This window comes from Kogia breviceps, chromosome 17 (assembly GCF_026419965.1).
Source record: "Kogia breviceps isolate mKogBre1 chromosome 17, mKogBre1 haplotype 1, whole genome shotgun sequence".
Taxonomy (NCBI): domain Eukaryota; kingdom Metazoa; phylum Chordata; class Mammalia; order Artiodactyla; family Physeteridae; genus Kogia; species Kogia breviceps.
Window position 1 is genome coordinate 70021275 of NC_081326.1, and position 25667 is coordinate 70046941.

Sequence of the window (25667 nt, forward strand, 5' to 3'; positions counted from 1 at the left end):
CTCAGAGAACAAACGGCCGGACAGAAACCAACACCTCGGACACACCCCGTGGGTTGCACGGGCGTGGGTCAGGGTGGTCTCCAGGGAGAGCCAGGATGACGCGTAAGTGCACCGAGGCCCACACACCTTGAGCATGCTCTTCGCACATTCACCTCCCCGATTTCACATCAGCCAACGTTCCCAACCCCTCTCCCTCTTCCCCCTTCCTTCCAAAGACAACGCCAAGATTCCCAGCCTCTGGTGGATGGTGGGCCTATCATCGAACTACGAGATTCAGGAGGATGAGTGAGCTGTTTGGGGGGGAAGGGGGTGAAAGGTATGATGGAGACGCAGGGCTCCGGTTGGGCCGGAAGCCGGAGCACCTGTGTGGTGTGCAGGCAGAGGTCCAGGTGAGCTGAACGGCCTCTGCATCTGGTCTGTCTTTGGTCCTGTCTTCTCCGGGAAGCCCCCAAGACCCAGATGTACTCAGGCTTCTGGCTCCACCCCCAGGACCTGACATGGGGCCCGTGCAGCTTTGGGATAATGAGTCCAGGATTTACAGCTCCTGAGGTTTTGACCCGCCCCTGGGCCATGAGGGGCTAACCCGCTCTCCCCAAAACTTGTTCTTGGACAAACCTTCAGATGCACCTCCCACCTTGCTCTCATGTCAACCTGGAGCAGAGACGGAGCCAGAAAACCACAGAGAAGGCTGGTTTCACTTTCCCAGGCGGAGCCAAGAACATCAAGCCTCTGCTTCCTCCATCCCCTCACATCGCAGGGTCCCAAGCCCACTCAGTGTCTTGCCATTTCTTCTACACATGGCCCACAGCTCTGCCCGGCTCTGCAGGGTTGAAGGGGGCTGGATATCTGTCCCGCTTTCACAGGGGGTAACTGGCTCCTACTCCCTTGGCCAGAACTCAAACGTGCTTCTCTCCGGGGAGAGAAGTTGAGTGTGGGGAATCAGCTGAGGCCACTTCCTTCTGTCCCCTTACCCCTAACATCTGAACACTGATCTAACCAATGGGAGAAAGAGGAAAAGAGAGAAGACAGAGTAGGAAAGGGGGAAGGGAAGCCACGTCCTCTACTTGCCTGAACATCAAACTCTTGCAGGAGGCCAGTGATGGTCTGTGGAAAGACAAGAGAGATGGTCAGTTTCATCAGTTTCCCGGGGCAGAGAAATAATGTCAGAACACACGGACCTCTCCATGCCCTGAGTCTGTTATATCTACCCTATGTCCTCTGTGGGGCCTCTCCAATGCCTTACAGAGAGAGACTTGTCATCTCAAAGAATAGCAGTCCAGCAGGGAAGTAGACACAGTAGATGGATTCCTTTTTGACTGCAGCCTTAGTGAAAAAAGATCTGAAGGTCTAAGCTGACCACAAGCTTGAGAGATACAGCACTGTAATTGCCTATTAACTGATCTCTGTGTCTCCACCTACGTGCTACACTTTTAAAGCTCAAACCTGACCATATTACTGCCTTTAAATTTCTTCATGACAGCCTATCGCCTAGATTAAAATCCAATCTCTCATGGGTGGAAGAGGAGAACAGAGCATTTCCCTCAATCCAACAATTCTGAGTGTCCAGCCCAAATTCCATCTTTTACCAGAGCTGACACTGGCAGGACAAGCCCAGGAAGACAGGAAAGGGGCCCTTGTCCCCTGGGTAGCAGTGAAAGTACAGCTCAGAGTTGAAGCTGGAGCCACCCTGGGCCAAAGTTTCCAAGAGATGTTACTGGCATGCTTTCCTCTCAGCTCAGAGATGGAGTTCAAACATCCCCTGAAAGCGGAGGCCCAGCTAGACCCACCACTACCCACCATGAAAGAAAACAGCTCAGCAGAGCAAAAGGCAAAAGAGGTGAAGGAAGGGGAAGGAGGACCCCTTGGGACAGCCAGGGGTTGGAAGATAAGATTGTAACAGCCGCCTGCTGAGGGAGATTAAAATAGCTTCACAGCCCCTGGGGCTGGGGTTAAGAACATTAGGGAGTTTGATAAATGCAGTTTGATAAATGCAAGCAAATGTGGCCAAAAATACTTCGTGTGTGTGTGTGTGTGTGTGTGTGTGTGTGTGTGTGCGTTGCTAGGAGGGAGTAGAAAAGCTGTTCTGAACAACCCTAACCTTCAATATGTTAACAAGAGTGCAGAGGTCATCCAGATTGAGGGCAGACACCAGGAAGAACTTCCCAATAGCAAACCTAATTACAAACGCTTTGCTGAGTCAATCTAAGGAATTGGAAGGTTTACTTCGATCTAACCCTTGAAAGAAAGGGTCAATATCTACTTAGAGACAGACTGACATGTAACCTGGAGTTGATACTCTTTTAGATGTTTGTTTGAGAAGTAAAATTTTCCAAGGGTAGCACTGTGCTGCCTAAAATATATAAATGCTGTGTTTAAAAATGCATTTACCCTTGCACTCAGCAATGCCACGTGGGGAGTTTACCTTAGAGCTGTACCTGCATGTGTATGAAATGATGTACATGTAAGATCCAATGAGTGTATGAACATCCTGCAGCACTGCTGGTAAAGGTAACGTGGACCCAAGTGTCCACATACAGGGCACTGGTCATATAAATGTGGTGGAACACTGACACTGGAAAGAGAGAAGCAAGTGCTCTACGGACTGATGTTGGAAAGGTCTCCAACTTCAGTGGTTAAATAAATAAAGCAAAGCATGGTATACTATTTCCTATGGTTTTTCAAAAGGGATAAGAATATGTTGATATGTATTTGTATCACCTAGGGGTTTTTTTTGTATGTTTGTTTGCTTTTCAATACTGTGTCAAAGATTCAGACAGAAGAGGAAATGGATTTGGAGCATGAATAGTGAATAGTATTATAGTTAGCAAACTACGGCCCTCCCCATTCCTCCACCATTTTTTTGTAAATAAAGTTTTATTGGAACACAGCAAGCCCATTTGCTTACACATTGTCTAGGGCCGCTTTCATGCTGTAACTGTAAAACTGAGTAGTTACAACAGAGACCACGTGGTCCTCAAAGCCTAAGATATTACCATCTGGCCCTTTATAGCAGATGTTCGCAGACCCCTAGCATGGGAATGATCTCAAGCATTCTGCAGCTTCACCTGGCCTGGCTTCTAATACTAGCCGTGTCACCTATCCAAATGAACTTGGGCAATTCCCTTCCCAACAAGACCAGTTTCCTTATCTATATAATGGGAAATAGAAAGTTGCCTCCCACTTTCATAAGGAAAGGTCCATGAAATAATGGACCTAAAACAGAGCAGCCACTAGCAGAGTCATAAAGGAATTAAAGAAGCCCATTCCAGTGGCAGCTGGCCTGAGCTTGGCTCCATGCCTCACATTGTGTAACCATGTGACCGACCGAAGAGGACAAATTAACCTCCTGGAGACTCAGCTTCCTCTTCTGTAAAATGGGAACAATCAACGAACCTAGTTTCTAATCAACCACAGACTTATCCTTCTGTTCAGCAGGAGAAAATCCATGAAGTATGACCGGCCCAGAGACAGGCACACAGGACGTCGCTCATGCATGCTAATTATTCGTTTCAAAAGCATTTAGTTGACCTTAGAGTAACTGCACTTTTGAACCTGAGCTTTACATTTTTAAAAAAGGTGTCTCATCACCGGCCATTATGAGGCTCCGTGAGAACTGGGACATGAACATAGTCTAAAAATACAGTGTCGACTATGTAAATGAAAAGGCTTTTCACATCCACCCACAGCCGGTCCAGGATGGATCACGCCAGGCTGGGCTGTAGGGCAGCGGCTTCTGTTTCCAACAGGGAGGCCTTGTAGACCTGCAAGGTTTGGCCAAAAAGATGGTAATAACTGTAGCAACAAGAGCTCATGAGCCAAGCTGGTCCCCTTCAGGGTGGACAGGGTTCTAACGGCTCCACATGAATTAATCCACTCTATCCTCACCCTGGCCCCATGACTTAAGTCCTAGTGTTACTGTTTTTCAAAGTTGGGGGCCTGGAGCACAAAGAGGTTGAAGGATTTGCCAGTGGTCACAAAGCTGCAGGGTGTCACAGGCAGGATCTTCAGATCCAGATAGTCTGGTCCCAGTGTATGTGGCCTTAGCCTCTAAGCTATGGGGCAGACAGCGTCGACGGACAACGGGCCTCATGCTGCAGGTTTCAGAACCACAGGATGCCAGAGGTGGAGGCGCTGAGAGGAACTCTGGTCCAATGTCCGTACTTCACAAATGAGATCAGTGAGGAGAGGGCAGAAAAGCCAGCGGTGGGTGAGAGGCCTGGCCGCAGTGCCTTAGCACTCGGGAGCCAAGCTGGGACTTGAACTGGTACTTCTTGTCCCTTTGCATTCCTGGACAAGGTGACCTGTGGAAACCAGGAAGCAGTGGACACGTGCCTGTGTGTGCATGTGTACACACGTGGCGGTGTACATGCATGCATGTTCCTATCGTGCACACGCGTATGCCCGTGTACGAGTGGGCACAGGATGGGGTTACCAGGGGCATCTCCACTCACCTCCCCTTTCTCCACCAGAGGCTTCACCTCAGCGAGGTCCACGTCCTGCAGCTCCCGAGACATGTCCCTGCTGTCACCTGCCTACCGAGGGACAGACACCAGGAGGTTAGCGCTTCCTGCTGAGCGATGTTTTCAGAAAGGAGCAAATCTGAGGCCAGGGAGCAAGCCTGCACTTGCACAGCCCAGCAGCTCCTACCTCCTACCCACCGCCCCATCCCATCCCACTCCTGCCCCCGGGGACCCAGGGGAGTAGATTTCCTAGGATGGAAAACTGAGGCTTACGGACGCATGTACACTCAAAGCCAGGCCCTCACACCCAGTCCAGGACCACCCACCACACCGAGGACGTTTCTCCCTGCGTTTTAGAAGGAGACCCACGTCGCCGAGCCCAAAGTCAGGCAGCCCCAGCCTGACGACCAAAAGGGGACAGAAGGTCGCGGAGGCCCGCCACAGGCAGGCATGGCACTAGCTTCCTCCTCCTTCCTCCTCAATCTAGAAGGGCCCCAACAGAGGGGCGACCACGCAGATGCGCCCGTGCCCACCTCTGTGTAGGTACTCTGCTCCACGCTGGGGGAAGAGGGGCAGGGGGCAGGCAACACCTCAAGCCAAGGGCTCTGACACTGAACACTCAGGAGGATTTTGAAACAAAAAGGACTTTCGAGGCAAAAAGCACTTCATGAGCCAGAGCAGGGGTGGGAGAGCAGGGGTAGGGAGGGCAGGGATGGGGGCAGAGATCGGGGTGGGGCAGAAGAGGTCCTCCTTGGCTCTGACGCCCAGGCAAGTGCAGAAGAACCAAAAGAGCCAAGCTGAGCAGAGTTCGGGCGTGGAAACGCCACCATAATCGGCTCCCTGGGGAGCGAGGCTTGGGTGGCGACCGTCACTGAGCACACACCTGGGTGCCTAATCAAGGACCTGGTGGCATAAACGTTTCTTGTTACGGATGAAGAGTCAAACTGGGAGAACGAAGCGCCCACCAGTACCGGGGTGAGGCACAAAGAGCCCAGAATGAGGGTTCCGTGCTGCAGGCAGAGGCCGACGAGACGGGGTGAAGAAGTAAGTGACAGGAGGAGGCCAGGGACCCTCGGGTCACAGACCCAGACCTTCGGAATCGGGTACTTGGTGGAAAGCCGCCTGACCTCGGCCTTCAAGCTGCTCCTTCCCGGGATGGGGACCTCGCCCCAAGCTCCCCACGGATGTTAACAGCCAGAGAGAGAATGCAAGTCTCTGAACTTCCATCCCGGGGCTCCTCTGAAGATCCAGCTCCCCGAACCCAGAAGAGCCCTCTTTGTGACACACCTCTCAGAGGTCGGCGGGCGACAGAGCAGGGGCCACCCGGCACCCAGCCCTGTGCCACCGGTACATGGCATTCCGTGGGCAGATCCCCTGGGATGCTCGGGTCTGGGGCCCCGGCACGATTTCCCCCAGTAGATAACCAGCCCCACAAGAATGCCTTTATGCAGCCTTTGGAGTCCAGGCTCCAGAACATTCTGAAAACAAAGTCGGTTTTATATTTGTGAACGTTGCTGGGCAGCTGCCAGCTTGGAAGCAGGAGGCCTGAAAAGCCAAGGTCTGTCGGCCTTGCTAACTCAGCGCGTTCGTGGTCCCGAGACCCTGGCCGTGGGACACCTCGCCTACACAGCCCAGGGAGACTTCCAGAAGCCCGGGGCTCTGGCAACGCCACCCTTCCTGCTCAGAGGGAAAGCGCTCTACATTTCACAGGGGCTCCTTCAGAAGCCAGGCATGAAATCGGGGTCTCCCGTTACCCTCCGGGCAGGCCTCCTTCAGCCCCATGCGTGAGCTCTTTAGGACAGGTAGCCTACCCGGCCCCTTCCCTTCCCTACCTGTAGCTCCTACCTAGCATCACAGCCAGGTACAAAGTCGGGCCTCAACTCGCTCGTTGAATAGATAGATGAACGGCTTTCGTGCAGCTTCAGGGCAATGTTTGTACGTAAATTCACTCTCACATGATCACTAGACCACAAGAGTGAAACGCTTTGAAAACAGGTCTACGTGTATAAGGGCTCATCCCAGGCTGCAGTTCAGCCCAGTCTCCTTAGCTGCCAGATGCCACGATTCCACTAGAGTGTTGGCCTCTACCTGCCCCTTCATCCTCTTTCCGAACTAGAAATAGTTCAAGTCCAACCTTCCTGGCTTCCCAAACATGCTCCCAGAGAACTCTCTTTACCCCACACCTTCTTTTCCTTCCGACAACCCAGCTCCTCAGGCCCCAAGAGACCGTGGGTTGAAACGTGGCGCGAGTCCCTTAAACGTCAGCATTTGAGAATCACTGCTTTGGGAGGGTTGGGGGAGGGCGCCTCCCGGACCCCCGCCCTCCATGTGCTCAAGGCCCTGGGGAGGCTCAGGGCAGAGCCCACGGAGAGCTATCCCGGTGTTTGTCTAAACGAGGGTGATTCCTTCCCCCTGCAATTTGGCGCTGTCTGGAGACATTCTTGATCATCGTGACTGGGCGATGCTACTGGCATCTAGTGGGTGGAGGCGAGGGCAGCTGCTAATCATCCCACAGTGCACGAGATGCTCTCGCAGCAGCATTATCTGGTCCCAGGGGGGAAGAGGCTGAGACACCCTGGCCTAGACCAAGAAGCAGCTAGTGAGGTCCCCAGGGCCCTGAAGTCTGCAGGGAGACCAGATAAAGCAGAGGGACGCTCCAGTTCTCCTTGTCCGGGGCAGGTGGGTGCCTGCAGGCTCGGGGCAGCCTGTAGCTGATAACCGTAACGGAAAATGTCCCAGCAGGAAGAGCTGGCCAGGACCTCCACCTAGGTCACTGCCCGCAATAACCAAGGCTGCCCAAATGGGCTGCAGAAGGTGCACCTTGAACCTTCCCCCGCCCCCGCCCTCCCTGAGCTACTGGAGGAGCAAGAAGACAGCCTGCTTGCCACCCAGCTCGGCCCACTTTGAGGCCAGCCCTGACCCTGTCTCTCTTGCCTCAATCCAAAAACTTTGCAAACCTGTGGTTCAGAAGCTGTTTGCCTTAAGGAAACTTTATAAGGAAGCTCAGTACCTAAAAACGGATTGTTTTTACGGAGAAAGCTGACCTGCTTTGGGTGAAGCCAGGGACATCTCACAGCAGCCCCTTGCGCTCCCTTCCCATCATCTGCCACCACCCCCCTGGCAAGACTAGCCCTCAAAGAGCATCTGAGTTCCAAGAGGCGTGGACCATACGGCGATTTACTCGGAGGTGGCTTTCCCGTACAGTAGGCTCTCATGCGACAGGCACCGAGCACAGAGAGGAAGGACCCCTGATAGCTCCGTTGACAACTCTACTATGTGACAAGTCAGGGACCGATGGGAGGTGACCTGCTCCGGGTGCTCTGGCTGGCGCCCCCGCCCCCTCCAGGTGCCCCTTGGAGGGTCACACCAGGGTCACTCCCCGCAGCCGACCTGAGGCCCGACTCGGCTCAGCAAGTTCTCTCCCTGCGCTTGAGGCCAAGTGCTGGATGCCCGTCCCTGCTCTTCTCCACGGCCTCCTGAAAAGCCCCAGCGCAGCGTCGGGCTGAAAAGGGCTGAGGCAATCATGCAAGGGACAGGGGGTGACAGGGCCAGGCCGCACTGGGCACAGGGGTGGGAGCCCAGGAGTCCGACTCCCAGCCCTCTGCTCCACCCTGCAGCACGGGGAGGGGTCCGTACCTGCCAACTGCGTCTCAGCACAGAAGGAAGTCTCTCCAGACAGGAAATGAGGTTGGGACAGCCCTCCTTCTGCTAAAACCCCACTCCGTGCCCAAAGCAGGACTGGTTTATACCACATTTTCCTTTCCCACCTACTTGCCCAGAAGGAATTCTGAGAAAACCAACATCGCAGAAGGGAAAGGTAGCCAGGAGCTAGGCGGGGAGACTTGAGGGTCGGACCTGGGCATCACCATTGATTGGCTCTGCGATCTAACCTCTGGGCCTCAGTCTGCTCATCTATAAAATGGGCATAACAACTCCTGTTCCCAGCGCGCAGCAGCGGGGCTTAAACGACACTATGGCACACAGAATCTGGCAAATAGCTGCTTAATTAATCAGTGCGCTTTTCTGGTTGCCTCAGAGAGCGTGGACATCTGTGGGGACACAGTCTATGTCCTATACATTCTTAGTCCCCGAGTGGCCCAGCAAGCAGGGGACACAGAGAGGAGCCTCAGCAGGTGCCACATGGGTTTCCAGCAATCAAACGCAATGCACCATCACACAGGTCAATGAGTAACAAAGGCCCAAGGGGGGCGGGCAAATACCTTTCCAGTTCAACGGACCCAGGAGTCAGTCAGCAATTAGCTGGACTTCATGGGTTCTAGGGGAGCCAAGACTGAGATTTGTCCAGAGGAGGGAAGTAGGTGACCTCGGGGACTGAGAAGACAGCGGGCAGAGGCATTTCAGGCAATGAGGTCACGTGAGAGCTGTTAACCAGTCACCGGGAGAGCGAGGGGACACAGAGCCTGGGATTCTCAAAAACCCTGGTAGAGCCACAGGAACGCTGCTTAAGAGTCGGGGCATGGGAACCCTGCCACATGACTTTCCCCAAGTCATTCGTCCCCTCCCTGGGCCTTGGCTTCCCATCTACAAAATATGTGGCATGTGTTCTATGGATACCACATGGTCTCCAAAACCCAGGATGGATGGGAGCCCAGGCGGGAGGGTGCTGCACGCAGACAAAAGGGCCGTGCGCCCTGGGGTCCTACCAGGGCCCCACGCAGCTTGGCTCTGCCTGGATCCATCTGCCCTGGGAACCTGGAAGAACCTCTCCTCCCGGCCTGGACCCCTCCCTGTCCGTAAAACAGGAGTCTCCCTCCTGATCTGGCACTCTTCTAGCAAGCCACACAGGGGGACCTATCTGCAAGTTCTGCTGGGCCCCTAGAACTCCCCCGAGGCAGGGCAGGGGTGTCCAGCAGACAAACCTCCAGGATGTGCTCTGGGAGCCCCAAGATGCGCCCATCTCAGCAAGTGTGGCCAAAACCCTGCACAAACACAGCAGGATCACAGCAACAAGAACTTCTATGGCACCTCCTGGGCTCCAAACTCTGTCCCGCCTTGGAGCTTTCCAGCAACCCTAGGAAGTGGACCTTATCGGGAACAATCTGACAGGGAAACGGAGGCACAGAGAGATTATGCAATGTACCCCCAAGTCACCAAGCATCAAGATGGCACAGCTTAAAGCAACCTTAAAGGGGACAGTTGACCATGACACCAGCTTGCTCTAAGTAGACATACATACCGTGCCCCCAGCCCCGGGGTGAGGACATGCTGAGGACGGGCTATATGTGTGACCAGGAGGCTTCTCCTGTGTGGATCAGCTGGCAGAGGCATGTGTTTCTCCCTCTACCATGGGCAGCCCCCCAGAGCCACCACGAGAGGCCCCCTTCCCTGCCATACCACCCGGGATCTTCCTGTAGGTTCTCAGCCCCCCTGAACCACCACGAGAGACCCAGTCCACGTCTTAGACTTTTCTGTTCTCCCTTCACAATACCCAGAAGGACTTCTGTGTTTAGCTTTTCCCCAGAGTGCCTTCCTGACTTGGCAAATCCAATACTTTGAAAAAGGGTTCACTGCATTGTTCTATCTGTTCCTCAAGGAGGTCCCTGGGAGAATGTGGATCTGATCATCCCAGCTTACAGATGGGTCACCTGAGGCTCAAACGCCAAGGCCCATGTGACTCCCTTAAGGCCTAGACTCCATCCTTCGACGTGGGTGCAGGTGTGCAGGGCAGGGGCGGGCAGACCACAGCCTCCTGGAGTCCTTCAGTGAAGCAGAGAGAGAGGGCCCAGGAGCGATTGTTGATAAGTTTGCATCGATTGTGATGGTCCAGATTTTGTCTGCTCCAGAACACGCCTGGTTTCCAAGCCACATGAAAGCGGTGTTTTTTCCAGCACACTGGGCTCTTTATAGAACAGAACTTAAAAGGGGGGTGGGGGGATCGATGGGTGCTGCTGTTGCCACAACATCTTCCCCGAATACAGGGATCCCCGGAAGTCTCCAGAGAACAGACCCCTGTCTGCATTAACCTCAAGGAAAGTAGCCTTGGGGTATGCCTTGCCTCTTTCTGCCTTGCTGTGAACGCGTTCTTTGGTCCTTTCTTTGTCAAAGAGATTTTGGTGCCAAGCTACCAGGCAGTTCGTGGGTTCTCTTGATGTTTTCTGGCCCTTTCGAAACCCAAGGCTCTGGGGAACGTGAGGAACTTGGTGGCCTTAACTCTCAATGTTTTTCTTAAGTGATAAACCTAGTAAAAAATATGGCTGGACTCACTGGACCTTCAAGAAAGTTCCCCAGGTGAGGGGAAGGGAAGTCAAAAATAGGGCTTTCGAAAGTCAATAAAACAGTGACATCACAATTGCGGAAAAGAAGATCAGACAATCAGAATTCCTCGAGGCCCCTGGTGCTTTGCGTGGAGGCTGAACCTCAGCAGCATTCAACACACTGTCTGATATTGAAAGAATGAAAAAGGAATCACTAAAGAGAAGACACACGCCAGCTGCATGCATTCCCCGGGTACCAGTCTAGAGCTGAAACGGAACTTGTCTGTGTTCGGCCAGAGCACAGAACTAGCAAGGAGGTCAGGGAGCGTGTCTGGGACACAATAGCAGGAAGAGGGAGGGGCCAGCGCTTGGTCCTCGCCCACCCCCTTCCCTGCAACACCACCCAGGATCTTCCTGTAGGTTCTCAGCGGAGTTTCGGCAGCCCAGCTACGTGCTTGGCAGAGAGAAGGTCAGACCGTCTGCAGGCACGAGCAGAAGAACGGAAGTCCAAAGGAGGATGCAGGGCAGGCTAGAGGATTTTTCTGAGAATCTGCAGGACAAGCACGGGCGGCACTGGATGGTCAGTGAGATGATCTGTGGAGAGCGCACAGACGGAGCCCGTGTTCGCGTTGGACGTCGAGGTAGTTTCTTCCTACAAAACCCTTTGTCCCCGAGATGGGATGAGTGCCACGCTGACGGGGTCCTTCCCCGAACTGCTCTTGCTGCTTCTACCCTCTGGATGGCCTTCCGACCTTTCCTACACACGAGGGCCCAAGTTATTTCCTTAATAAGTGGAGGTTTCCTTTGGACCAACGTTAATTGAGTGCCTACTAAGTGCCAGGCTCTCAGGTCTACGGGGAAAAGGGTGAATAAAGAGACAGCCCAGAATGATCCAAGAAGGGTACCTAACCCAGCCTGCCTGCCTGCAGGGGAAGGCCAGGGAGGGCTTTCTGGAGAAAAGAGACAAGTTCAATGATTAATAAGGAGAGGGGAAAGGAGGTAAAGGCTCCCAGCTAAGAGAATCCTCAGAAGTACCCGCCTCTTAAGAATGCCTCTCACACCCACATTCAGAGAGGGCTGCCCAGAACCTTCTCAAGGCCGACAGGGTGGAGTCGGGGGTCAAGATGGGGGAACAGGATGGAACCCCGGTCCCCATCCACCTCTTTAAGCAGAGCTGCACATGGGCATAAAATTTATATGTACAGAGGTTTCCACAGGTTTAAGGAGGAAAAAAAAATCTATAAAAGAGAAGGCCCCCAGACTGCTAACGAGCCCCATTTCCTACCACCTGTTGGAGGAACAGCCCTGCTGGAATGGAAACGCCTGGAGACGGAGCCCGGGCGAGCAGGGGCTGGCAGGTCTTCAGGAAACGATGAAGTCAAAGAGAGACCTATGTGTGGACCCGAATTCTGTAATCTGGTCTGTTCTGCAGCGCCAGGTCAGATTCCCAGGATTACCCAGGTCTCTTCTCACAAGGTGCCCACCCTGGAGAGCTGGGCTCCACGCACACCTGATCAGAGTCCCCCACCCCTCCTGCTCATCGCCCTCCAGCAAGCCTGGGCTGGCACAGCAGGGGGCCAAGTGAGTGTCCAGGGAATTTAACCTCCTCAGGTTCTGCAGCAGAAAATGGCCAACCCGCCCGTCTCTGTCTCCAAACATAAAGAGAAAGAGCGACCAGAAGGGCAGGGCTGGAGCCAGACCGAGATCAGGGAGGCAGGAAGGGCTGCCTGAAATGAATCCAAGAAACAAAGTTCAAGTTCTAAAGACAGGTCCAGAAGGATCTGGGCAGGGAAAGGTCCAGGGCAGCTCATGTGGAACAGAACCCCATCAGTTGACTCTGGACAAGCAAGTGACCTGCGCAAGCCTCAGTTTTCTGACCTGAGAAATGGCAAGGATGTCTCTTATCTCAACTGAACCAGGTGATGCCCTGAAATCACAAGTCACGCTAGCCATATAAGAGCTGCTTACTGAGTACTGGGTCCCCAGACCCTGGAGGTATGAGAAATGTGGCCACCCCTTTCTTTTCCTCTCTGCCTATCCATTATTCTGGAGCAGGTATCCTCATCTCTGGCTGCCTTCAGTACACCCTACCCCCAGCCCAGCCCAGGGAGCTTTGAAACAATGCAGATTCCTGGCATATCCCAGACCTACTAGGCCTGGAAATCTGCATTTCAGAGTAGGTTCCCATTACATTTTTATGCGTTCAGCGTAAGTCTAGCTTTTTTAAAAAAATAAATTTATTTATTTATTTAGGCTGTGTTGGGTCTCTGTTGCTGTGTGTGGGCTTTCTCTAGCTGCAACGAGCAGTGGCCGCTCTTTGTTGCAGTGCGCGGGGCCTCTCATTGCGGCAGCTTCTCTTGTTGCGGAGCATGGGCTCTAGGCGCACAGGCTTCAGTAGTTGTGGCTCACAAGCTCAGCAGGTGTGGCTCGCGGGCTCCAGAGCGCAGGCTCGGTAGTCGTGGCGCAAGGGCTTAGTTGCTCCGTGGCAATGCGGGATCTTCCCGGACCAGAGCTTGAACCCGTGTCCCCTGCACTGGCAGGCGGATTCTTAACCACTGCACCACCAGGGAAGCCCAAGCCTAGCTTTTTGGAAAAACTACAGGAAGCAAAACATGAGTCCAGCATTTGCAGGCGCTCCCACTGGTCTGGGTAAGTTTAGAACAAAGGTTCCTGCCACTGACTGCCAAGGAAATGCCCTGTCATTTGTGGAATTGATTGACAGCAAAGTCCCTCATGGTGTCCTCACAGGCGAGTACTGTTCTCAGTTCCTTCCGTGGATTAACTCAATTAATATTTACACATCCCAGTGAGACAGTGTCTGTTATTCTCATTTTTCAGGGGAGGAAACTGAGGCCCAGAGCTCCTGATTGCCTCTCTGTACTTTTCATTCAAGCCCTTATGCAATCACCCCAACATGCTATCATGAAAAAGAACAAAGGTTTTCAAGTCTGACTCTCTGGGTTCTAAGTCTGGCTCTCCCACTTTCAGTCACGTGGCCCACAAGCAAGTCCCTTAAACATTCTTGGCCTTGGTTTTCTCATCCATTCAATGGAGCCAAGAGAGCCCAAGCAGAGCTCTTGCAAGGATGAGAGGGGATGTGAGGATACAGCCACTGATCTGAAGAGAGAGAGGTCTTGTCCCTCCCCGGCCCCCTCTGCCTGAGTTGGGCCCCCCTCCTTGCTAGAATCTCAGATGCTGAGTCATCACCTTGGCTTCCTTTCTGAAGCACAGGGCCTTCTGAGTCACGCCTTGGATGGGATTCTCTGGAGTTGGGTCCCAAGGAAGAACTGCAGCTTCAGGCCATCAGAAAAACACAATGCGATCTTTCTTCCCCATCCTTGCTGAGGCAGCTCAGGCCAGATTTCAATGCACTGAGGGGAGGGAAAGGGGGGTCCAGCTCTGTTTAGATCTGGGGTCCAAGCTGGAGGAAGCAGCCCAAATCCCATCCACCACCGCTTAGCAGGGTTGCAGCCCTTTCTCACTAGACTGAGTCTGCTAATCTCGCAAGAACACACAATTCACACTGAAAATCAATCAATCAATCACCCACATTCTGTCTGGAAAGTTTCCTCACCAGAAACTCAGTGAAGATCCAATTTATTTTTGCCCCTCTGACAGCAGAAAATAAATCTCTCGAGACTGAGACCCCCTTTCACCACCTTCAATCCCAGCCAGGAGACCCCTGGAAAGGGTCTTGGAGAGCCGAATCCCAGTTTCGGCTCATCCTTGGTAAGTCATTCCATGTCTCAGTTTCCATCTGTAAAATGGGGAGAAGTTGGACCAGTGTTGTGTGAGTTTTTAATTCCAGTCCAAATTATCAAACCTATAGATAGTAATAATCCTGGATTTGCTTCTCGGGAGAGGAGACCCCAAGAGATGCTCCAAGTCTCCTTGGAAAGCCCAGGCACATGCTACCACCAAAAGGTCTACTGTCTCCTTGGGATGCTGGCTACCACGAGATCAATCACTGGGGAGCCGGGCAGAAGGGAAGGAGCCATTCAATTCATTCAGCATCTGTATTTGATCCCTGCCCAAGGGCCTGGCCCTGGGCCAGGTGCCAAGTGGTGGGGTGAGGCAGGCAAAGCCTTCCTTCTCACTCTCCAATGAGAGACAAGGTCCCACAAAGCTAAGAAGGGACATCCCAGGCTTTGATCCTTACACCAGAGCACTGTCCCTTTGGAGGTTTCCCAGCACTTCCGGACCACCTCTGCCTCCCCTCCTCCCCTGACTCCCACCCTGTGTCGCTCTGCTCGCTTGCTCCAGCAGTTACCACCACAGAAGGCTGGGGGCTGCACCCCCACCTGCATTCCTCCCCTACTTGGTGAGCCCCTTGAAGGCAGGTGCCGGGGCGGCACTCTCTGTACCTTTGCTTATTTCAGTTCACGTTTGTGAAACTCAGTAACGATTCCAGAAATTCTATAAAGAAGGAGGCTGTGCTGGAAGGTTTGCTGTGAAACTGCATTTTTCATAGCAAGAACACGGCTTGTGTTTAGATATTTTGTTCTTTAGGAGAAGGTGAAGTACGGATAATGGCCATTAGGAGGAGGCTAAAGCCCTCCTGCGTGGCCACTGGCTGAACTCTCTCTGAATCTTTAATCTTTCCCAGTAACTCAAAGGAACCAAACAAACTTTGAACTGAAGCGCCCAGGACATCTGCGAGGAAGAGTTGGTCTCGGGCACAAGACAACCGGGCCCTCCGCCACCAGATTTCCCTCCCCCACCAGCTGCCAGGCACCTCCCCCTTCCAAGCCACAAATCGGTGCCGCCCCAGACCCACAGGGACGTCTGACAGCAGAGGCGACAGACGGGCGAGTGGGACTGGTGGGCTGGCGTGGCGGGGAGGGGTAAGGAAAAGAGCCACTAAATCCCAGCGTCAGCCACTAACGTGACCCAAGCGGTGACCGCGCGTTTGCCCCGGAGCCCACCGCTTGGCACACGCCCTGCCCACGGCTGAACCGGAGACCGCGGCCGATGGCCCAGGAACGTCCGAGCAACTCCAGCGGCTCTTCTCCAGCAGGGCAGGAGAGGCGGGCCCGGGAGGCAGGGGAGAGAGGCGAAGCGGGGGAGGGTGGGCGGAGGCGAAAATGACGCCACTCGAAGCCCCCTCCGGCCCAGGCCACCTCTTCCGCGACGCCACAGTGCCCACCCCGGGCCACCTCGGGGTCCGCACCCTGCCACCCTCCCGCGCGTGTCACACGCACCTCGGACACACCCCACCACACACACACACACACACACACACACACACACACACACACACACACACACAAGCGCGCCCCACCCCGGCTTCCAGGCTGAATGGGCCCCCGCCCCTCGGACGCACCCTGACTCTGGGCACAGTCCGGGAAGCAGGCACACCCATGCCCCCTTCTCCCGCCTCATTCCCATCGCCGCTCACCCCTGCCCACCGCCTTTCTACACACGCGCGCTCAACCCCTCCTTCCCCAGACACCCCACACCCCACTGCAGGGACAAACGCCACCCCGCCCCGACACCCGCACTCTTGGTCCCTCCCCCTGCTCACAGCTCCAGCTCGCCCCCGGCCCGCGGCGCCAGCTGTGATCCGAGAGGGCCCCGGGAGCGCGGTCAAGGTGTGCCCCGAGCCTCTCCACCCCCGACCCCGACCCCCAGGATCCCACTTCCTCAGCTAGGGGAAAGGTGAACGGGGACCTTTTTTCCCTCTTGTAGCCGAATCGAAACCCCTCACTCCGGCAGTGCCCGCGTCCCCAAAGCCCCTGCTCGCTCTCGCCCTCGCGCCACGGGGAAGCCGAGCACTTGAAGCTCCGCGGGGCCACAAAGGGCGGTCCAGGAGCTGCAGCAGCACCCACGGCGACCGATCCCTCCCCGCCCGGCGGGAAGGGGGCGTCAGGCTTACCTGAGGTTGAGAGAGAAAAGCAAAAAGAGCCGGAGCTAGGCTGGCGGTGCCCAGAGGGAGCGACGAGAGCGGCGAAGAGAAGCGTGCGCTCCCGAGCCGGAGCCGGGAGCCAGAGGAGGTTTGTTTACGCCCCGGAGGAGGGCGACTTTATAGGCGCTGCGGCCCCGCCCTCCGCGCCCCGCCCCGCCCCCGCCCTCCCGGGCCGGGCTCGCCTCGGGGACACACCCCTCGCCGCTCCCTCCTCGCGGGCGCGCCTCGCGCTCTCTCGGGCGCCGCTGGCCGTGCTGGGGCAGCGCGCGGCGGGCGCCCGCCGCCGCCGCCGCCTGTTGCGCAAGCCCGAGTAGAGGCGCGGCGGGGAGGGGCCTCCGGTCCCGGCGGCCGTTAGGCTCTGCGGTCCCTTCCTTCGCCCGGAAGGCCGGGGCCTCGGCGTGTGCAGCGGGCGTGTGTGCACCGGGGATGCGTTTGTGCGCGGGTGCGTTGTGCCTGTGCGAGGTCGTGCGTGTGCATGCGGACTTCCGTGTGTCTCTGTGTGACCATCTCCATCTCAGAGTTTCTTCTTCCGAGTCCCGTCGCGCCACGCCCTGACATCCCTTACGGGCGACTCCCCACTTCCTCCAGGTTTTAGGTCCCGAGCCCTATTTAGCTGCCTCTTTTGCTTCCCGGAGACCCGCCGCCGGCGACTCTCACCCCATGCCCCTGCCTTGTTGCATCAGCTCTCCGCTGAAATGCACGCTCCCATTTAATCACGTCCTTCTTGCTCAGCCCATCCCACAGCCTGGACACCGCCCCGCCCCCACCCCCCGCACCGCTTCCTATCCGCCTCGCGAGTTCTGAGCCCACCCGCCCTTTCCCGCCCCGGCGTCCTTCTCCCCGCCCCCAGGACCCTGGCTGGAAGGGGAGATTCTCACTCTTTCCTCTCCTGGATCCCAGAACTTGTGCTGAGCACCCTTTCCACGCTTAGCTGCCTTGTCTGCTGTCTGGTTTTTGCCTCCGTGTTGTCAAGCTGCTCTGCAGGTCAGAATGCCCGGCGGAACTCTTTTTTATAAGGTACTGTGCCAGGGCTCCACCCCAGGACAGTTTGATTAGAATCTCAGGGATGGCAGACCAGAAGTCTTTTAAGAGCTTCCCAGATCTGGTTCTAATGTGCAGCCCCGGTGAGAATCACTGCGCTGAGAGAGCATCATTTTATGGGTGAAGAAAAGACCCCGTCGTTGTCCCCAGGCCCCTCGCCCAGACTTATGTTTGCAGGGACCTGCGCCCCTCCCCCTCCGCCTGCCTGCCGGTGGCAAACCTCTTCCCTCCACCAGCCCAGGCTTTGCTCAAGGCAGGGGCCTGCCTCTCCTCTGTGCGTCCCATTTGCCTGCATGGGCCCCGATATTTACCTATTCTGTCATTCCACAAATATTTATTGAGCCACTGCTGTGAGCCAGGTCCTGTGCCCAGCTTCTGGGAAGAGGAGTGAAAAGGCAAGGTCCTTTCCCTGGGGTTCATAGCACAGGAGCCCCAAGGCTCATTTTCTCCATCCGCACAAGGAGAAGGTTAAGCTGAGCTCATTCACTGGGTAACTGGATCGAGCACCTTTTCTGTCCAGGCTCTGTTCTAGACTCTGGGCACATGGTAATGAACAAAAAGTCTGCCTCTTCCAGATCCACCCTGTTGTAGGAACACCCTCCCCGGTCTAGCAGTCTGCAGGCCAGCTTTCTTTTACCCCACTCGCATACATCCATTTTCCCTTACCTTCCCCATTTTGACTTTGAACACACATTTACTGAGCCCCCATGGTTTATTACCTGGCAAAAATATAGAAGGTCAAGTTCAAAAGTGGACTAGGCTGCCTACTCCTTCATTAACAAGTGGAAGCTTTGAGGAAGACTTGGGGGTGGGGCACACAGAGCAGCCCAGACCTGCAGCCAGCTTTGCCCAATGGGAGGCTAGGCTTGTGCTCAGGAGCCCCGGCCTCTTCTGGAAGACAGAGAGCAGAGAACAGGTGAGAGGACAGAGGAGACAAGGTACCAGAGGCAAAGGGAGGAGGAAAGAAGAATTGTACAGGGGAGTAGAATTTTCTGAGAGGGGTGGCGTTCTTCAACCAGGGTGAAAGGAGATCGTTGCAGAGTCCAAATCAGCTTGGAAAAGTTCTGATGAAGGTGTCGTTTGGATCCCAGACTCCCTCTCATGGGTCCAACACAGCCACTTTTTCCTTCAGTGCTGCAATGCCTTGTTGTTTCTGCGACGCACTGAGTACCAGATGAAGCAGTTTTCTTGTGTTTTGCTGTAGGAAGGACTGACTTGGGGGCAACCCCGGCTGCACACACACGGGTAGAAGAGGCTCATCGTGTGGTGCAGCCCCAGGGAACTGAGAGCTTCCTGCACCTCCGCATCCCCCAGCCCAGGCCAGCTGAGACAGCAGAAGCTCTCCGAGCCAAATGTGGGTGCAATTGTATTGAACTGTTCAAATTATTTCTCTTTCTCACTGGTCAGCAGTAGAATTAGGTTTGCTTAGTCAATGCACGTGTGCTGCAAAGCCATCACAGAATGAGACTGGATTTTCTGGACTAATGTCCCTGGAAATTTCTAGTTAGCAACACCAAGATTTTTTTCGTAGACTATTCTAACTGAAAGGACCATAGGCATCATTCGTTCCCGGCCTTCTTTCTTGGAGTTCTTGGGTACTCAGGGCTGAGAGAGACCCAAGAGAAAGCTGGAGTGCCGGGGAAGAATGCCTGATTTCAACACCCAGGAGCTGTGGTACCCTGGGCAGTTACCCTGCCTCTCTCTGCGTCTCTGGGTAGGAGGAGCCATCAGACCTTCTGACCACATTTTATGAGCCCGCTGCTGCAGTTCCATATTTTCCCCTCCCACTAAGATGAGAAAGTGTCCCTGAAAACCCAGCATCCCCCAGCGCTAGTATTGGGCTCCGCCCCCCATCTTCGAGCTTCTCCAGAATCCATATCTCCCTCTCTTGTGGGTCGTTCTAAACAACAAGTACACATTCATGGCAGTCACTGACCCATCCTAACAATCCTCTCTTACCCCAGGTTCTCCTCCAGTTACCGTAGCCTTAACCTCTCCCTCTTCCTCCCCAAACTTCTGTAAACAGATATCCATCCACATAGTCTCCACTTCCTCATCTCCCCTTCCTTTAACTTTTTAGTGTTTAATTTACCAAGTTGCTCACGGGTCAGTCCCGGCTTAATAATTCGACAAAGCTTGTTAGGAAAAACAATAGCCTTCTCCGCCTCCACCCCCCACCCCGCAACTTTCTTACTTCCCCCTCCTCCTCCTCCGAAGCCAGTACTTTCATCTCTTTGCAGATCACTTGTATCTCATCTCCGCCACTCACCAGCTCTCTACCCCTGGGCGAGTTCTAGAATTTCCTGCCTCAGCCTCCTCATCGAGAAGATGTACTCATAATGACAGAGTTAACTTCTAGGGTTGTCGTAAGAAATATGAGTTACTACATGTAGAGGACCTGTGAGAAGTCCTAGAACAGTGCCTGGCACATAGGAAGCCCCCGAGAGAATGTTAGTGACCACCGTCTCCATCATCATCACCATCATCATTTCATCCCACCTCTCCTGACATCTTGCAAAGTACCTGATTCATACAGAAAGCCAGTAAATATTGGTCGAATAAGTGAGTGAATGCAAACGTTTATTCCTGCACTCTCCTTACTTTATGCAGCCTTGCTTGGAAACTTTGTTGCCAGGGGAAGGGGTCTCTCTACTTGCTTCAGGAGCCCAAGTGGAAGGACCTCTATCTGTGGACCTATGTACATTCTCCCAGTCCTCTGAGAGCATCCTTGACATATAATGTCCAGTTGTGAGCAATGGGGAAAATCTGCAAAGGGCAAACAATTCCAAAGGAGGGTAGGTGTTAGCCTATGTTCAGGGTATGTAATGAATCTTTTACTTTGACCAGAAGTGAAGAGGTATACAACTTCTGGCCCATAAAAATCAGGGTCTCTTTGCTCCTGGTTTGTAATAGTTTGTCAGGGATGCTGTAACAAACTACCACAAACCGGGCGGCTTAAAATAAGAGAAATGTATTGTTTCACAGTTTTGGAGGCCAGAAGTCCAAAATCACAGCGTCAGCAGGGCCTTGCTCCCTCTGAAGCCTCCAGGGTAGCATCCTTCCCTGCCTCTTCTAGCTCCGGGTGCTTTGGCAGGCAATCTCTGGTGTTCCCTGGCCTGTAGCTGCATCACTCTGATCTCTGCCTCTGTCATCACATGGCCTTCTTCCCACGTGTCTCTGTCTCTGTATCTCTCCTCTTCTTATGAGGACACCAGCCACATTGGCTAAAGGGCCCACCCTAATGCAATATGACCTCATCTGAACCTAACCGATTACCTCTGCAAAGACCGTATTTCCAAATGAGGTCACATTCTGAGGGTTGGAAATGAATTTGGCGGGGGGAGGGGGGGGGCAGCGGTGACAGGATTCAACCCAGTACACAGTTAATATGTATTAAACAAATATTTTTCATGTGTTTGCAGAGAGACCTACTTACGTGCCGGCTCGGGGCAGCCCTGATGCAGCGACCCTGGGATGATCCCTCAGTGGTCCTCGCCCAGCTTCTCACCAGCCGCCCCACTTCTCTCGTCTACCCTCTCCGTTCCCTTCATCCCATGCTTGGCTGGCATCTTGCATAACCTAAACCATAGGTCCTGCCTAATTAAACCTTCAATTGCCCTCGCTGCCTTCCAAGTTCACCACCCCTCCCCTGTGTGTCAACCGAGATGTCCCCTGACGTGCCCGCATTTTTCTCTCCGTCCTTCAGTCACTGGGTTACTCACCGCTTTCCCTTGAGTCGACCCTCACGTCTTCACCTCTGAACCTTTGGCCAAGCTCTTTTCTCCTTCTGGAAAGCCCTCCTACAGCCCCTTCTCTGGACTGGTCACTCATCTGGGGAACACACTGATCTAATCTAGAAAGGACCTGCCTAAGAGCACAGCTAGCGTGCCGCCAACTGATCTGGAACATGCTGAGAGCTGAGATGCCACCAGATCAGTCACCCCCATTTCAGCTCTTCCACCGGCCCTGAAATTAGGCACATGGGTATGATTTTCACTGTCAGTGAGCGGGGAGCGGGAGTGATTTGTGTCCCTTCCAGATGGGCACTTTAACAGCCGGCCTGGAGTTCACCTCCTGTCCTCACATCTTTCTTAGCCCAGCCACACTGACGACGCCAGATGGTAGAAACTCCATCCCCTGGGCCCTGGAAAGGGGAAACGCAGAGCAGAATCCCCAGCTGACCAAAGTGGATGTGTGACAAGGAGAAGAAATAAACCCTGTTGCCATGTGCCACCAGCGTTCTGAGGGCGTTTGTCACTGCAGCCCAACACAGCCCATCCTGACTGCGTCACCATCCTCCAAGGCCGTGGCAAATGTCAGCTCCTCCAGGAAACCTCTCTTGTTCTTCTCCAACTAGATTCACTTTTTTAAAAAAATTCAATACGTAGTTGGTCTAGCGTTTAAAATCCATCAGGCACTATGTGAAGTGCTAGCAATAAAGAGATGAAAACGGCATGACTCTATAATTGGAATTGTTACAAATGTTGTTAAGAACACAGAGTCTTAGAAGACTATAGGACCCGAGATCTCACCTACTCTCAAGGTTTTAGAAAAACCCTCCGGAAAAGGGGGTATTTGAAGCAGGCAGCCATTAGACTAGGCACGGATAAGCATGCTCTTACCACCTTCTACCCCCAGAGCATTGCGCGTTTTCCTTTCTTGTCATTAGTTAGAACTCATTAGTGTGTAGGTGGCATAAACGTAATTTCAAATGGCTTAAACAATAAAAGGGGGACATACTTATGGGCTCATGTAGCAGTAATAACCAGAGAAGTGTTAGCTTCAGGCATGGCTGGATCCAGGGCCTGGTGTCACCAGATCTCTGTCTCTCTAGCTCTCAGTATCTCCCAGATCAGTTTTACTCCATGTTGGCTTTGTTCTCAGATGGGTCCTTTCTAGATTAATCAGAAGGCTGTCAGTTAATTTTAGGTCAGTTGGTTAGAGAACTCCTAAACTCTGAGGAGGACAGAACCCAGGGAAACTTCCCCTATTTTCTCTGAGAGGCCGTGGGAGCTTTGAAGAGCCTGCATGTATGTTTGCCAGCCACTCATCCTGAAGTTTGTGAACCTTCACTCTCCACCCACCTTCCTGGCTTGACCGCCTGTCTCCACCACCACCTCCAACTGCACTTTCCAGCCTAACCTGCCTGCCTACCCCGCCCAGCCGTTCTGGCTCCTTTATCCTCTCTGCTTTGCTTGTACCTCTGTAGGCAGAGCTCCCTGCAAAAACGAGCAGCAGCTTCTCTGTCTTGGGACCACAGTACTTTGCACAGGGCAGGCAAAACTTAAATAATATTTGCTAATTGAACAGAAGGAAGGAGGAAAGGAGGAAGAAGATTTGAACTTATGTACAGACAGTCGACTTAAAACTACTGTAACCAAGCAGGACCCTATGGGGCCTTCTCAGGACAGACACCCGCCACCCTTGTCCTCCACCTGCCTCTTGTCTGTAGGAAAACTTTAGCCAAAGAATAAATTTAATCAGAGAAACAAGAAAAAGCAAAGGAAAGCAATCAGACAAGACCCAATAGTAATAGTTTACCCATTAAACAAAGTCAAGGACTTTTAGTTCCTCCTGAAGGGCTATAGATAATATTCTGAGCCATATCCTTTGAGCTGTTTTGCAGATACTGAAACCCCCGCCAGGTGGAAGAAGTTAACCCATATGCTGCCCACAAGCACGTAGACCCACACAGGTCGGAACCCGAAGGTTGATGATGCCGACTCCCGATTACCTCCCCACCAGCCCGTCAGAAGAGTGTCCCCGAGCTGACCACATACCCTACAACCTCACCTTAGCATGTAGCCCTTTTACTCTTTTCCCTGTATAATCTCTGAGCAAAACCTGGGAAGCGGGGAGTTGGTTTTAGGGGGCCATGAGCACCTTCTCCCCAGAATTGCAGGCTTCCTCAATAAAGCAATCTTTTCTTCTACTCAACACTTATCTCTCAGTTTTGGATTCTTGAGCCACAAGCAGCTGAACCTGAGTACAGTAACACAACCGCGAATCATCCAGCTTTAGGAGACAGGATGGTTCTTTGGCATTTCCTAAACTTTAATCCGCTCTTCTTGCCTCTGAGTCTGCATTTACCTCATCTCTGCGGGTGCTCGCTGATGTTCGGGGCAAAACTTTAGATTGTCTTAGTTGGTAGGTAGTTAGACCAGAGTCTGATAGGTGTCCCTGGGGGCTCCTGGCTGACAACTCCCCATCCACCATCACCTGGGACCAGGTCAAGAAATGCAAAAGGATTTTTTGGGTAGCAACCGTGAATTTTACTTCCCCGCCAGATTAGAGAAGGAGTATCACGTGACTTTGCATTCCTTCTGTTAAATTAAATCTCAGCCACCACCACCCCCCCCTTTCCTGGACCTAGCGGCAAATTCCATCTTGGTCAATAAATTATCCTGCCAGGCCCAGTGTTATTACAATTAGGAAAGAGAGTTTAATGCCTTCTTCTCCCCTCACAATGCTTTCTGAAGTTAAACCCGAATGATTCTTAGCTTCACCGCTTGCTGGGAGCGTCCAAAAGCACAGCTCAGCGCAGCCCTGATTCTGCAGGGGCTTGTGGCTCCCTCTTTCTGGACAGAGACTGAAATTTTCACCCCACCCAAGCGTTCAAGCAACGTGTGCCCTTGACCACCATCAGGATCACGTGCAAGAGGAGGGGGCTCTGCAATGCACCCGGAGGAACAAGGTACAGACATTCCCCCTGCAAGCTGCGAGGAACCAGACGACAGACGCGGGCGAGTACAGGGCAGAGCAGGCTGGAGCAGAAGTTAGGTCATCTTCAAGGTACAAGGCAGACAAGGCATAGCTGCCCTGTTCCTAAGCAAAGAACAGATGTGGTGGGAAAACAAACAAGTCTTTACTTAAAACCCAACCAGGTTTGGGGCTTCCCTGGTGGTGCAGTGGTTAAGAATCCGCCTGCCAATGCAGGGGACACGGGTTCGAGCCCTGGTCCGGGAAGATCCCACATGCCATGGAGCAACTAAGCCCGTGCGCCACAACTACTGAGCCTGCTCTCGAGAGCCCACGAGCCACAACTACTGAGCCTGCGGACCACAGCTACTGAAGCCTGCGCGCCTAGAGCCCGAGCTCCACAGCCAAGAGAAGCCACCGCAATGAGAAGCCCGCGCACCTCAACAAAATGTAGCCCCCGCTCACCACAACTAGAGAAAGCCCACACACAGCAACAAAGACCCAACACAGCCAAAAATAAATAAATAAATAAATAAATTAATTAATTAATTAATTTTAAAAAACACAGCCAGGTTCACCTGAGCAGGTGGACAGGTTTGTACCTAGTATTCTTTCTACAAGTGCAGAGCACAGACTTATCAGAGGGGGTGCCACTTGTTCTGTGAGCAGTGTGGGTGCTTTTAGCCCCATTTCACAGACGAGGAAGCTGAGTCCCAGACTGGGCTGTTAGCACAAAGCAATCCAACCCTTGGCCTAGGCCTGGGAAGGTGGCCTGGTGACCCACAGGCTGCGTGGTTGCTTGACAGGGAGCTGGTGACCTGAGCAGACTGTCTCTGAGGAGGAAGGCAGCCGGGAAGTGTTCGGAGAGGAGCAAACGTGGCTGCCACAGTCTCCCAGCCTTCCAGGGAAGCAGGGGACAGAGCCCCCAGAGCCATGTCGTGGCGGGGGCGGGGGATGGAGCCTGAGGGGCCCCGTGCACCCACAACAGACAAACAAGCCCTTGTTTACATCAAGTCCAAATGCATGTTTGTCCAGGCAGGTGCTGACTTAACCTTCGGCATGTGAACACCAGCGGCAGTGGACCGTGGCTTCATCCTGAGCCTGTTATGAACCAGGGAATGCTACAGCATGGGTGTTACTCCATAATAAGAGACAAAAAACGTCTCAGGAACGAACGCCCCCTGTAGAACTATTCGAAAATTCAGAGGAGCGCTGAATACATGTATACATACAACCAAAAAAAAAAGCCCAGAAAATTCAGTAAACAAACCACCCCCCAGAAATCATGTCTATAAATATTTCAGTGCTCGTCCGTCCAGACATTTTCCTATGGGTGTGTGTGGGTAA

The 25667-nt window shown here is 53.6% G+C and overlaps 1 protein-coding gene and 1 long non-coding RNA gene across 3 annotated transcripts in view; one reads left to right on the top strand and one right to left on the bottom strand.

The window, feature by feature from the left end:
- Positions 1-16730, bottom strand: part of NDRG1 (N-myc downstream regulated 1) — a 54742-nt gene extending 38012 nt beyond the window's left edge. Inside the window, exons 1-4 of one of the 2 annotated variants that reach the window (XM_059043065.2) lie at positions 16551-16672; positions 13883-14046; positions 4452-4532; positions 1069-1104 (exon numbers count right to left, since the gene is read on the bottom strand). In XM_059043065.2, the coding sequence (XP_058899048.1) occupies positions 1069-1104; positions 4452-4514 (99 nt within the window). In that variant the 5' untranslated portion in view covers positions 4515-4532; positions 13883-14046; positions 16551-16672. Of the gene's footprint in view, positions 1-1068; positions 1105-4451; positions 4533-13882; positions 14047-16550 lie in introns of both variants that reach the window. The other variant, XM_059043064.2, reaches the window with a different exon arrangement.
- Positions 16731-18834: 2104 nt separating this feature from the next.
- Positions 18835-23558, top strand: LOC136792868 (uncharacterized). Its single transcript, XR_010837417.1, has 2 exons — positions 18835-18975; positions 23248-23558. It is a non-coding gene; the product is annotated as an uncharacterized lncRNA (long non-coding RNA).
- The last annotated feature ends 2109 nt before the right edge of the window (positions 23559-25667 follow it).